This window comes from Danio rerio, chromosome 20 (assembly GCF_049306965.1).
Source record: "Danio rerio strain Tuebingen ecotype United States chromosome 20, GRCz12tu, whole genome shotgun sequence".
NCBI lineage: Eukaryota > Metazoa > Chordata > Actinopteri > Cypriniformes > Danionidae > Danio > Danio rerio.
In genome coordinates this window covers 5407501-5421834 of record NC_133195.1, presented here as the reverse complement: position 1 = coordinate 5421834, position 14334 = coordinate 5407501, and the positions used below count along the sequence as shown (strand labels likewise).

Here is a 14334-nt window from a genome sequence, read left to right as displayed (position 1 = left end):
TCAACAGTTCATGCTGCGGTGTTGGTGTAATGGTGTGGGGATACTTTCTGGCACATTTTGGCCCCATTAGTACCAATTGAGCATGGTGTCAACGTCACAGCTTACCTGAGTATTGTTTCTGACCATGTCCCTTTATGACCACAGTGTACCCATCTTCTGATGGCTACTTCCAGCAAGATAACGCGTCGTGTCATGAAGCGTGAATCAATGCATACTCAAATGGCCTCCACAGTCACCAGATCTCAATCCAATCAAGCACCTTTGGGATGTGGTGAAATGGGAGATTTGCATCATGGATGTGCAGCCGATAAATCTACAGCAACTGTGTGATGCTATCATGTCTATTGGGAGCAAAATCTCTGAGGAATATTTCCAGTAACTCGTTGAATCTATGCCACATAGGATTAAGGATGTTCTAAAGGCAAAAGGGGGTCCAACCTGGTACTAGTAAGGTGTACCTAATATAGTGTCTGGTGAGTTTATATACGTCATGTTTTTCAGGCATTTAGTAATATCAGTACACTGTCTGTAAATATAGATACAAATGCTATTTTAGGTCTGTTAGTTTGATAGTTTAATTATTAAATGATTAACTATTTGCTACTGCTTAATACATTTTTCATATTTCTTATAATTCTAAAGTGTTAGCAAAAATGTTATATCTACCTAATATTTCCTTAAATAATGCACAGCCATTTGTTGTGTGTCCAAACCTACAGTAGACTTTAAGTTCTCACATTGCATACCAATTGCTTTCCATTTTTATCTGAGATTTTTTTTCTTGACCAGCCATGAGAATGACACTTGAAAACCACTTGATTTTTTTTTTTTTTCGCAAAAATTTTGTTGCATCTTATCTGGTTAGTACAGTGTTTCTCCTATTTATCGTTTGTTTACTGGTTAAATTGAGAATGTTTAATGGCAAATCTAAAACATTATTATTAAACCAAAAAATAAACGCACAAATATAAAAATTATTTGTTGCCACCAAAAATACATTTGTGAAAGACTTAAGCATTATGTTTTATCATCTTAACAATTAAAGAAGATATTGATTCATTTTGCACATTTTACACAGGGTAAAGACTTTTATCAAGTAGCCTTGTTTAATTAGTTACTGAATGAGCTATGGGAATATGAATAGAACCGATGGATATCACTGAAACAGGTGTCAAGATAATATATATATATATATATATATATATATATATATATATATATATATATATATATATATATATCCTTAATTTTTGATGTTACGTGAGTATGTTAAAATCCAGCAGTGTTATTTAATTTATTCAAGTTATTCAAGAGAGTTTACCCAAAAAAAAAAAAAATTATTTACCTTTTTTTTTTTTACCAATTATTTGCCATTATTTACTCGATCTCCACCAAGCAGGAATGAGGTTCTTTCTGCTGTTGAGCGCAAAAGAATATCATTTGAAGAATGTTGGAAACTGGTAGCCATTGACTTCAATATTATTTAATTCCCTACTACTAAACCGTAAAACCCAAAAAGTTAAGGTAACTCAAACCATTTGAGGAAACCAATTGCAACAAGGCATTTTTAACAAGGCAAACTTAATCCATTTGAGTAAATGAAGCAATTTGAGCACAGTAAAACTCGATAAATGAAGAGAACTCAAACCAACTGAGTACTGTAAAACCCAATAAGTTAAGGCAACTCAAACTATATGAGTTATTAAATTTATCTCAAAAAGAACTTTCATGACATTATGTTTGTGAGTTTTTACAGGTTTTGCAGATCCATTAAAAACAAATAATTGTTGCATTAGTGGATTTTGGACTTAAAGTTGAGAAAGAGACTTCATTTTATTTATTTTTTAATTTGTTTTATTTATTTGTTTGTTTATTAGTTATCTCTCTTTAGCATTGAATGTTTTAACTTTGAACACATTTTGACAAGCGTCTATAATTTAGGTCCAAGTAGTGGGATGCAGAACCGGTTAGTTATAACCTCAGTTTTTGTTTATTGAATTTCTGTCCTTTGATATGTGATGTATTGAATTAGAATGATTTTATAAAGTGACAGGTGACATAGTTTAAATATAAAATGTTTAGTTTTTTTCCTTTTCTGTTCTATCTGTAAATTAGTTCTTGGTTTATATGTAAATATTTGATTGAAAACATTTTACCACTGCATTGCAGTGCTTTATCACCAGTATTTGTTTGTAAAATTGTTGATTTAAAAAAATAATAATATTCACAATGGCATCTTTAAACCTTTTTACAAATATGGTTTACATTCCCTTCCAAAAGAGATGTACATGTTTTTAATAAAATCTGTATAATAGAAATCTGTTTTGTTGTTGTAGACGTAATTGGATAACCTTTAAAGGTTGTTAAAAACCTTTCACAGGTACAGCTATGATTATAGTTTTAGTGCAGTACTAATATTGCAATATTACTATAGCAAAACCATGTTTTTGGTGTGTACTGTACTTTTAAAAACCATAATAATAAACCATAGATTAATAAAAGGACTAAGCCGAAAAGAAAATGGATGGATGGATGGATGGAAGGATGAATGAACCATATAAAACGCAGAGGAGTGATAACAACGCCATCTACGGTCACAGACTTCAATGGTCACGGAATGGCGTAACACCGGACATGACATTATTTGACATTCGATAGTAGTTATAGGCAGTGTGCAGACGTTTACAGTACAAAGCCATCATGATCTTAGAATGGATCTTATATATAATTTTTTACCTGCTCTCTGCTGTTTTTACTGCATTTCTTGCGTATTGTCTGTACATTCATTATGTACATCAGAAATATGATCATATACCTGGACCTCCAAGAGACAAGTAAGAAAGTTGAATATTGTATTTATAAATGTAGGCTATTTGATACAAATATATCGCAATACGATTTTTCTGTTTGCGTGTTTTTGTTGAGGCTCAAATAAACTACTTGAAAATGTATATTCTTACAGTTTTCTGTTCGGACATTCACCATCTCTTACTAAATCGATGTATGCCGACGACAGCCTTATACATGACTTGTTTCTTCAATGGTATGACACTTTCGTATCATGTTTTATTCATTTTTACCTCAGCTACTTGTTGATTTGAACTTGCGCCTATCGCTACTTCATATTCAGTCTGTTCGGGACTTTTGTTTGATAATTTTGTCGTAAAATTCTTTTAAGGGCAGAAAAATATGGCCCAGTTTACAGAATCAACAGTTTGCATTATATCGCAATAGTGGTTCACTGCCCTGAGGCTACGAAGGTAAATATTGAATTTTTTTTAAGTGTGTGTGTGTGTGTGTGTGTGTGTGTGTGTGTGTTTTAATCCAGCCAGTTTATAATATACTATAGTAAATTACTTGAATAAATCTGTTGTGGTAATTCTGTAGTGGCTATGGTAATACAACAGCGAATACCCTATATACCTGCCCAATACGCAAGTTTTTGACCCTTTCACATTTCCGGGTTTCTCAGTAGCGGATGTCGTCGTAGTTGGGTAAAAGAGATTTATTGTCCTGTCCCATAGACTGCATTAGAGACATTCATGATAAGAAATTTAATAATAAGCATATTCATCTAATTCTTCAGCAAAGAAATCGTATTGTTCGGCGAGGCAAATTTCATTGGGCTGCATTAATTAATAATATAGACTGGAGAAAAGCTTGTTGCCTTATAAATAGGCCTACTACCTTCCTAATAAAACTAAAGAAATTTACTTCAAAATATTGCATAAAATATATCTCATTTGTATATGATATATAAATATAACTCATTTGTTTCCAAATATGTTGATATTCTGAGTAGTTGTACATTTTTTAATAAGTATGATGAAACTTTAATACATTTATTTTGTATGGGTGAGTTTGTTTAGAAATGTTGGTTTGTCCTCTATCGTAATTTAATCACTCCTCCTACCTTTGCACAATCTTTTAGTTTAAAATAAATTATTTGTTATTACCCAGAATCTTCACATTAATCAAAAGAACTTATCTGCAACTGTTTTATCTTGTTTGGAAATATTTTTATAAGCAAAAATGCATGGCTTCAGTCCCTACTTTTCGACATTTTCTGAAGTTGACTCACTGCTCAAATCTCTCTATATGTGTAAAAACAAAAAATGTGTCAGATACCTGGTTCTATATAAAGAACTGTTGTCTGTTGACTCTGATTTGAGTTAGATAGCTTTCCTAATGCTCTAAATTTAGTTTCATACACTTTAATACAATTGTAATTTTCCCCTTCTTTTGTTTTGTTAGTCTTTTTTCTTTCCGCAGCTAATGTAGTTTGTATTTTTTTCTCCTTTGTATCTCTCTTGTATCGATCTCCTGATTGTGCTTGTATATTTGCATTCTTTAATAAAAGTAAATAAATAAATAGACCGCATTAGAAAGCCCTCGCATAAGCGGTAATTCCGTTTTGTTGTTGATAAAAAGTTGATATAATGCATAAAAATATGCATACGTTTAAAAAAAAAATCAAAATATTGAAAACTTTAGATTTTGATGACTATAATGGGATTCTGATGTCTTGTGAAAAGGGTCCATAGGGTATTGCACATCAAAACACCACATTTTACTGTAGTAAAAACTGAAGTATACTATTATTACAGTTCATCGTTTCACTATAGTTGTTCTATAGTTATAACTAGTTCCAGACAGAATGTGCTGATGTTTTTTGCTGCAGTAAGTTTTGGTAAAAATCTGCAGATTTCTGCAGAATGATTTTGGGAGTATCATAATTAAAAGCCTTCAATGTGAAATAAAAAAAAATTTTTTTTTCTTTTTACTTGTATTTAATGTTCAAAATGTAAATCCAAATAGATGCACTTTATTCGATAAACAAAGCAAGTCTCTCATATATCTACTAAAAGACAGAAAATATTACAAAGTGCATTTTACATAAATCAGATGAACATGTTCATATTAGTAAATGTTACTGTAATTAATTTAAAAACTGAAAAACTAGATTTTCACACATTTACTCAAGTAAATAAACAACATTAATGATGGGCTAGAAATCGGTGGAATTCTGCACGCACAGATTCTGTGGGTCTAGTTATTATACAGTATGCTGTAGCACTCAAGTGTTATAAATATTATAATATGTATATAATACACTATAGTATAGTATAGTTCAAAACCAATTGCCAAAGGTGATTTTCATATGGGAAAGCAATCAAATAATGATAATTCTCTGTTTTTGTAGACAATCTTGATGTCACCCAAGTATACCAAGGATCCATTTGTCTACAGACGCCTATTTAACTTGTTTGGGAAAAGGTACACTTTTTTTTTTTTTTTTTTTTTTAATTGAAACATGTTTACATTGATTGCAGGAATATTACCACCACCATCATTTTAGAGGCCACATTAGATTCATATTTTACCTATGTGACATTTACTTTATGTCTGAGTGCTTTAAAACCTTATATGTGACTTAAAATGTATAAAATCAACAATGAAGATGGATCTTCATGAAGCAGTTTTAGACCTCAATAAAGCCTTTGGTTTTGTTCTAGTATACCTTCAGGGTTCTTCCACGTTCCAGGCTAATCACAAACTAGCCTAGAGCGCCATCTACTGTAAAAACTAGCCTGGAGAGCCATAAACTGTGGAAAAAAATAAAATGGCCTAGAGCAGGGATGTCAAACTGAATTCCTGGAGAGCCGCAACCCTGCACAGTTTAGCTCCAACCTTAATTGAACACACAAGATCAAACTAATTGAGTCCTTCAGGCTTTTTTAAAACCACTTGTTTGAAAGTGTGTTGGAGCAGGGTTGAAACTAAACTGTGCAGGGCTGCGACCCTCCAGGAATTCGATTTTGACATTCCTGGCCTAGAGGGTCATCATCTGCTGGTAAAAACAAACCTTAAAGAGCCATATGCTGTAAAAGTCACCATCAGATGGAAGTTAAGATTGTCCTTTTTTCTGCTATTGTGACATAGGGCCCTATCATACACCCAGCGCAATGTGGCGACTGGCACGGCGCACTAGCCTTTTGGTAGTTTCAGCTTGGCGCAAGAGTCGTTTTAAGGTGTTGCGCTACACTGTTTAAATAGCAAATGCATTAGCGCTCATGTGCGCCCATAGGCGTTCTGGTCTAAAAAGGAAGGTGTTCTGAGGCGGACCGCTGGCGCGTTGCTATTTTGAGAAACTATAATAGATTTTTCATTAGACCAAAACTAACCCGGTCTAAACTCCGGCGCAGAGTTGCACCTCACTTACACACTGCTTAATACTCACAAGAGAGCAATAAGCAAATATCTTTAGAAATGAAAAAATGTAAATATTAAGGATATATATAGGATATAATAAGAATAGATATAGGATATAAATATAAACTATTAAATATTACAAAACATATTATTTTCTAGCCTACATAAATATGAAAAATCACTGCTTTTATGTCTTCTTCATCTCGGGAGGCTTTTTCAGTTCATACATAACAATTTGCTTTTGTATAATGTTATTATTATTAGCAGTATTATTTATTATATCCATATTTATATTTGTTTTATTAAAAACAAGCTTAGATTTGCCCACCTGTCAGGTTTTAGACCATATGGGGCACAGCATGTGTTTTAGGATATAACTCAGGTTTTTGAACACACTTGGTTATTATTGTTAATTTATTCGTTTGCTAGAAATTAAAACTGAATTTAGAAATAGTTTTGAAATGAATATTTGCGCTTAACAAACGCAATCAATTATTTATAGACTAATTGATGTCTGTGTGTAAAGGTTATCCTATCCAAAAGTGAAAGTAGATCAATTATCTCTCATTCTCATGCAGTAGATGCTCTGTTTAACTGTTTTCTGTTAAAAAAAACTGAACTGTTTGCTTGTGAAATGCTCAGTTTTTCCACTTAGACTTACTTTGCGTCCTGTAAATAGTGAATGCGCTTATGGCGCGACGCAGCTGGCTCTTAAAGGGAATGGGAGATGAGACTCTGATTGGTTTACTCTCAAAACACACCTATAACTCATTAAGAAAATAAACTCAACCCTTTTAGACAATGCGCCACAGCGCAAAGCGAATTTTACCGTACTTAAATTAGCAAAAATGAGTTTTGACACGCCCTGAAAGCGTTTGCGCCCTGCGTTTTGCGCTCTGCGCATGGACCGTCAAAATAGAGCCCATAATGTTTTACATTTTGTATTTATTATTACTTGTTATAAGTGAAGTTTGTTAAAAAAAAAAAACTTGCTAGAATAAATTGTGCATAAATAAATGCCATGACCTCTGTTCAGTATTCAGCTGTTAAATTTTCATTTTAATGTTGACATTTTATTCGGAATTTTCTTCGACTGAATATTTCACTTGTATAAGTCATATAAATCCTTCTTTTCAGGTTCTTGGGATATGGGCTAATTACAGCTGTGGACCATGACATCTGGTACAGGCAGCGTCGCATCATGGATCCAGCCTTCAGCAGCTCGTGAGTCAAATACATAAAAAAAAATGCTGAAATGTGATTATGTCAAGCAGGATGAGGCTAAGAAACATGGTGGCAAGAATACTAATGTAAGACACACTAGTCTTACATTTTATGAATGAGCTCCATTGTCCTCTTTTACTGAGATCCTCTCATTTAAAGATCCAGTGTAGTGCTTGTAATGGGCATTTTTTCATTCGATTTATGACACAATCTCAAATGAAACAGGATGACAGGGAGGGACATAAAGTAACCCCTCCCCTTATTGGAAAATAGCCAGTCGCATTTATTTATACCACAACTCAGAGCTGTTCAGCTTAAGTATACAGCCACAGTCTGTAATAGCAATATGCAAGTCTATAACAGTCTGACTCACAGTTTCTACATTTTAAAACACAATTTTCTGGGTGATTTAAATGGGTTTGTTATTTTTTGGGGCCGTGCCGAGCTCATATGATTCACTATGTGCTACGTCTGTGGGCTGAAGCAGATAGGCTACGCACTCTTCATGTGACATTAAAAGACTTCATTCACCTCTTAGGAAATCATATTTGCACTGTCTCCATTCCTACATAGTACTATTACCCAAACAAACACATAATGTGTGTAACCGTTGAATCTCCTAGTTCCTTATGCTGACTGTGTATGCGTATGGCCAATGTATACCTCTCCGCCCCCTACACATTTTAAAAAGACTAATAAGGAGTTTTAAAATCAATTGGGCTCCTGCTGGTCTGCTGATTTTTTGCCTGATCCTTCTTGCCACAGTGATATAACTTTTAATGTAACTGTTTCTGGCTTATTTATCAGATACTTACGAAGCTTGATAAGCACTTTTGACGAGATGTCAGAACGCCTGATGGACAAGCTGGAGGAAATGGCCAACAACAAAACCCCTGCCGTCATGCACGACCTGGTCAACTGTGTTACACTTGATGTCATTTGCAAGGTTTCTCCATCCTTCTTATTGATCCAATGGGAAGTCTAATGTGTCAGATCAGCTGTTTATCAGTACTCAGTTGTAATATTTGCATTCGCAGGTGGCTTTTGGTGTTGATTTAAACTTCTTGACGCAGAAGGATAGTCCCTTCCAGAATGCAGTAGAGCTTTGTTTAAATGGCATGACCGTAGATCTCAGGGACCCATTTTTTAGGGTAAGTAAATGTATCCAAAAACACGTCACTGTAATGTAGTAGGGTTAACTCTATATGATTGTTTTTTTTATTTTCTTGTGTTGTTTGGGTTCTCAGCTTTTTCCCAAAAATTGGAAGCTTATACACCAAATTAGAGATGCAGCTGAACTCTTGCGTAAAACGGGAGAGAAATGGATACAAAACAGGAAGACAGCAGTGAAAAATGGAGAGGACGTCCCCAAAGACATTCTCACACAAATCCTCAAATCAGCAGGTATGTTGATCTCAAGTGAAGGAGAAATTCAGTGGTTAAAGGGAGAGTTTTCTGTTTTAAAATGGATAATTTTGTCATTATTTACTCAGCCTTTTGAACAAAAAAAATATATATATATTTTGGAAATCGGTAACTATTGACTTCCCTAGTGTTTGTTTTTTGTACTATGGATGTCAATCTTTACCCATTTCTAACATTCTTCAAAATAACTTCATTAGTGTACAACAGAATTACTTCATCAAGGTTTGGAACCACTTAAAGGTGTGTAAATAAGTTCAGTTTTTTAGTGAACTCTCTCTCTTTAAATGTATTTTTATTCTTTTCCTTTATTTTCTTATTCTTTATTATTTATCTTGATCACTCCGCTTGATTTTATTCGTTTTTTAATAATCTTTTTATTGTTTTTAGCATAAGAAAATAAACAATAACATAAACAAAAAAAAAGACAGAAAGAAAAGGGTACAAAGGCCGTTTCAAAATACTAATACTAATACTAATAATTATCAAATATCAAAATTATCAAAATACTAATACTAATAATTCAAAATGGTCGGATACAACATAATACAATATCATCCAGAAAGCATTAGGAAATAAATAGAATAAAATATTTTTAAAAATTATGTACAGACAAATGTGTAGGCTCCACAACTCGACTTATGCCAAACCAATCCCACCTATAAAGAGTTACAAGTCAGCATTACTGATATGAAACATAATTGGATTCCAGATTTTACAATGTGTTTACATGTTTAGTTTGTTTGCCATGCCATATCGCCTTTTTTCATGGGCAACACGTAACTTAAGCTCCTAATCCAAGTTTCAAAGACAGGCACATAATCTGACTTCCAATTTTGTAAAATTATTTTATTTGCTAATATCATACACAAAGCTACTGTCTGTAATATACAGTCGAAGTCAGAATTATTAGCCCCCTTTTTACTTTTTTTTTCTTCTTTAAATATTTCCCAAATGATGTTTAACAGAGCAAGGAAATTTTTACAGTATGTCTGATAATATTTTTTCTTCTGGAGAAAGTCTGATTTGTTTTATTACGGCTAGAATAAAAGCAGTTTAAAAAAAATTTTAAAGCCATTTTAGGGACAAGATTATTATCCCATTTAAGCTTTTTTTTTTTTTTTTTTGATAGTCTACAGAACAAACTATTGTTATACAATAACTTGCCTAGTTAACCTAATTAACCTAGTTAAGCCTTTAAATGTCACTTTAAGCTGTATAGAAGTGTCTTGAAAAATATCTAATCAAATATTATTTACTGTTATCATGGCAAAGATGAAATAAATCAGTTATTAGAGATGTGCTATTAAAACTATTTTGATTAGAAATGTGTTGAAAAAAAATCTTCTCTGTTAAACAGAAAAAAAAATAAACAGGGGGCTAATAATTCTGACTTCAACTGTATATTTATCTCCTATCTCTGAGGTGTCTCCAAAAATGCCCAATTTTGACTCTGGTGACAGATCAATCCTTTATAATTCATATATAAAATATTCTTCAGCCAAAATTGATTTTATTCCGTGCTAACAATAGACTAGATATTTAAATTATACCACACTCACAGGCTCATGTTCAATGACATGGAAATAAAATAACTTCTTGAGTCCCTTTTCAAAATGTCTCTTCAATATTTAATGTCTTTGAATGATATATTTTTGACAAATGCCATGATCCAACATTAGATTAATATTTAGATTATTTTATTATTCAGATTATTTTAACAGGTAGCGTAACACTCTTCATCTTTTGTTGCAGAGGAAGAAAATGTAAATAACACAGATGATCTTGAGCAGATGTTGGACAATTTTGTGACTTTCTTTATAGCTGGTGAGTTACTCCTCACTTTTGTTTTAGTTCATAAACTGTTGTGGATATGAACGGACTGCATGCAGGGTTTTTGTTGCATACACCAAACCCTGCCCCTGACACCACCATTCACAGTGATGTCACTAGCTCTATTGATTGCATGTGTCTGAGACTGCTTGTCTCAGCTTGCATGTCTTGCAGCCAGATACTATTGCTTTATTCCTCTGCAGGCCAAGAGACAACAGCCAATCAGCTCTCATTTGCAATCATGGCATTAGGGAGAAATCCAGAGATCTATAAACGGTAAAACACTTGTTAGAAATGTGTCCCTGTTCTGTCAGACTTTTATTATAATACTATAGTTCAATATTCCTTTCATTTCCAGAGCTAAAGCAGAGGTGGATGAAGTCCTCGGAACCAAAAGAGAAATTTCAAATGAAGACCTTGGAAAGTTTACTTACTTGTCTCAGGTTGGTTCATAGAGACTTTAAACACAAATGTCTTTGCCATTCATTCATTCATTCATTCATTCATTCATTCATTCATTCATTCATTCTCCTTCGGCTTAGTCCCTAATTTAACAGGGGTCTCCACAGCGCAATAAACCACCCAAATGCTTTTAAATCCATTTCTTATAATGGTCTTTTGTGTTATTCAGGTGTTGAAGGAAACCCTGCGTCTGTACCCCACTGCGCCAGGAACCAATCGCTGGCTTCATGAGGACATGATCATAAACGGCATTAAAATCCCTGGAGGCTGTTCTGTTATGGTGAGCATCACCAACATGACTAACAAAATCAGCTCCTGTCTTCTTAAATATTGGGATATTTTAGTTAAACATTGTTAGCTGAATTAATACAATTTTAAATGTTAAAAGTAAAGAAATTCTGACAACAGTGGCCACAAAATAATACTCATTTTATTATTTTTAAATACATAAACATGATCTACACTCTTTTTCCATTCAGTTCAGCTCGTATGTCTCCCAAAGACTGGAAAAGTTTTTCAAAGATCCGTTGAAGTTTGATCCAGAGAGGTTTGATGTGAATGCCCCAAAGTAAGTCATTATCACCTACTGTAGTCTCAGTTTCATTTTACCCTCTCTACTTATTAACTTAAGTCTACTTAAGTTTCTTTGTATTCTATATCTTTATCATTTATGGGATATCTCGCCCAAAGATTTCAATATACTCACTATTTACTTGCCCTAACAATAACTCCAAGCTATTTCTAAAACTCTAAAGTATTAGCTGAAAGAAGAAAGTCGAATACACTGAGGATGATTAAATGAGTGAATTATGTGGTAATGAACATTTTCAGGGGAACTGCCACAGCCATGTCACCCTGCACCCCAAGACCGGTTACTCACTGAAGCTAAGCAGGGCTGAGCCTGGTTAGTACCTGGATGGGAGACCCCTAGGGCAGTGGTTCCCAACCTTTTTCTTTGGGGCCCCCCCCATGAACATATACAAACATTGGAGCCCCCCCACCATATAAATACACACGCACGCACACACATATGTACTGTATATATATATATATATATATATATATATATATATATATATATATATGTGTGTGTGTGTGTGTGTGTGTGTGTGTGTGTGTTTGTGTAATATTAATATATAGTAATACGTATAGAAAATATAAATTAATCAATTTTAACTTGTCTTGGCCTTCAATAAAACCAAAATCTAGGTAGGCTTTGTCATACTGTCTAATCTTTTTCTTCGCCTCTGAAGAATCAATGCATTTCCGTTTGTCTGCCATTTTTGTTTTGATTTTGCCTTTACGACACGTTGACAAGCAGATTGCGCGAGTGAGCAAAATTTAAATAATTATTTAAAGTTATTTATTTTAATTATTTTCACTATTATGTTGGAATTTTAAGCATGTGTTTAGATTATTTTTTGGTACTTAAAAATACATATATAATAGTAGGGCTACTCGATTTTGGGAAAAATCATAATCACGATTATTTTGGTCATAATTGTAATCACGATTATTCAAAACGATTGCCAGTTAAATTCAAAATTATAAGCGCTCCTGAGATTTATTTATTTTTTTATAAATATTTCCCAAATTAAGTTTAACAGAGCAAGGAATTTAAACAGTATTTCCTACAATATTTTTTCTTCTATTTGTTTTATTTTAGCTAAAATAAAGACAAGAATAAAGCAAGATATTTTTTTGATTGTCTGCAGAATAAACTACCGTTATAATGACTTGCCTTATTACTCTAATTAAGCCTTTGAACTGCACTTTAATCTGAATGCTTGTATTTTGAAAAATATCTAGTAAAATACTATGTGCTGTCATTATAGCAAAGACAAAAATTAATCAGTAATTAGAAATGAGATATCAAAACATGTTCAGAAATAAGTTAATAAAATATTCTTTCCATGAAACAGAAATTGGGCAGGAAAAGGTTTGCTAATATTCAAGAGGGCTAATAATTCTGACTTCAACTGTATGCATACAGTTATTTTCCACCCTGCAAAGGAAAGAGAAATAAATACAATAGAATAAAAATATGAAACAAACTGTGCTTTAAGCATCTTCACTGTAAGAAAAACACTTTAGCTACAGCAGTCCTTCAGTCAAGAGCAGCGAGGGTTTTCTCGTTATGTTTGTTTAATAATGTTAAAAACAGGCAGCAGAAGGATTATAGCGTGCTGTCTCTTTAATGGTTTCTCTTTCACGTCTTTTGATCCTTAACTCGTTTGTTTATTACACAAATGAGGGTTAATGTAAATAATCACTAAACACCGCGTTTTGACACCTATTTGACCATTACAGCGCTCACGTTCGATGACTTTAGATGTCTGCGCTCCTCTGCTCGTCTCAGTGTGTGAATAAGAGTGAGTGCTGACCGGCCCAATGCTTCTGACTGCGTGATCGTGCTGCACACACACACAAGCACGCGCTCTTTCGCGCTTTTAAGAGCAACACGTGTACAACTGGAACGTGGCAAAATATGAGGCAATAATCATTTATCTTGATTAATGCTTTTTTATAATCGTTTGAAACCGAAATCTAAATCGGATTTTCGATTAATTGCAAAGCCCTTTATAATAGTGGAGCACTTTTATGCCTTTTTCTACCTCAATACTTATCCTCTCCCGCGCCCCCCCTGTGAACTCTGGCGCCCCCCTTAGGGGGGCGCGGACCCCAGGTTGGGAACCACTGCCCTAGGGAACACTAGGTTGCTGTTGGAAGTGGTGTTAGTGAGGCCAGCAGGGGGCGCTCAACCTGTGGTCTGTGTGAGTCCTAATGCCCCAGTAAAAGTGAAGGGGACACTACACTGTCAGTGGGCGCCGTCTTTCGGATGAGACGTTAAACCGAGGTCCTGACTCTCTGTGGTCATTACAAATCCCATGGCACTTCTCGTGAAAGAGCAGGGGTGTAACCCCGGTGTCCTGGCCAAAGTCCCTCTATCGGCCCTTACGATCATGGCATCCCAATCATCCCTTTCCATCGAATTGGCTCTATCACTGTCACTCCACTCCACCAATAGCTGGTGTGTGGTGAGCACACTGGCGCCTTTGTCCTGTGGCTGCCGTCGCATCATCCAAGTGGATGCTGCACACTGTTGGTGGTGTGGAGAGACCCCCCTCATGATTGTGAAGCGCTTTGGGTGTATGGCCATACACAATAAATACATTACAT

The 14334-nt window shown here is 34.3% G+C and overlaps 1 protein-coding gene across 1 annotated transcript in view; it reads left to right on the top strand.

Moving 5' to 3' along the window:
• Positions 1-2650: 2650 nt before the first annotated feature.
• Positions 2651-14334, top strand: part of cyp46a1.4 (cytochrome P450, family 46, subfamily A, polypeptide 1, tandem duplicate 4) — a 13100-nt gene continuing 1416 nt past the window's right edge. Inside the window, 13 exon segments of the mRNA NM_200479.2 lie at positions 2651-2834; positions 2963-3043; positions 3179-3260; positions 5204-5277; positions 7351-7437; positions 8245-8383; positions 8475-8588; positions 8685-8841; positions 10615-10686; positions 10896-10968; positions 11051-11135; positions 11324-11434; positions 11634-11722. Coding sequence (NP_956773.1) covers positions 3000-3043; positions 3179-3260; positions 5204-5277; positions 7351-7437; positions 8245-8383; positions 8475-8588; positions 8685-8841; positions 10615-10686; positions 10896-10968; positions 11051-11135; positions 11324-11434; positions 11634-11722 — 1127 coding nt within the window. The 5' untranslated portion in view covers positions 2651-2834; positions 2963-2999.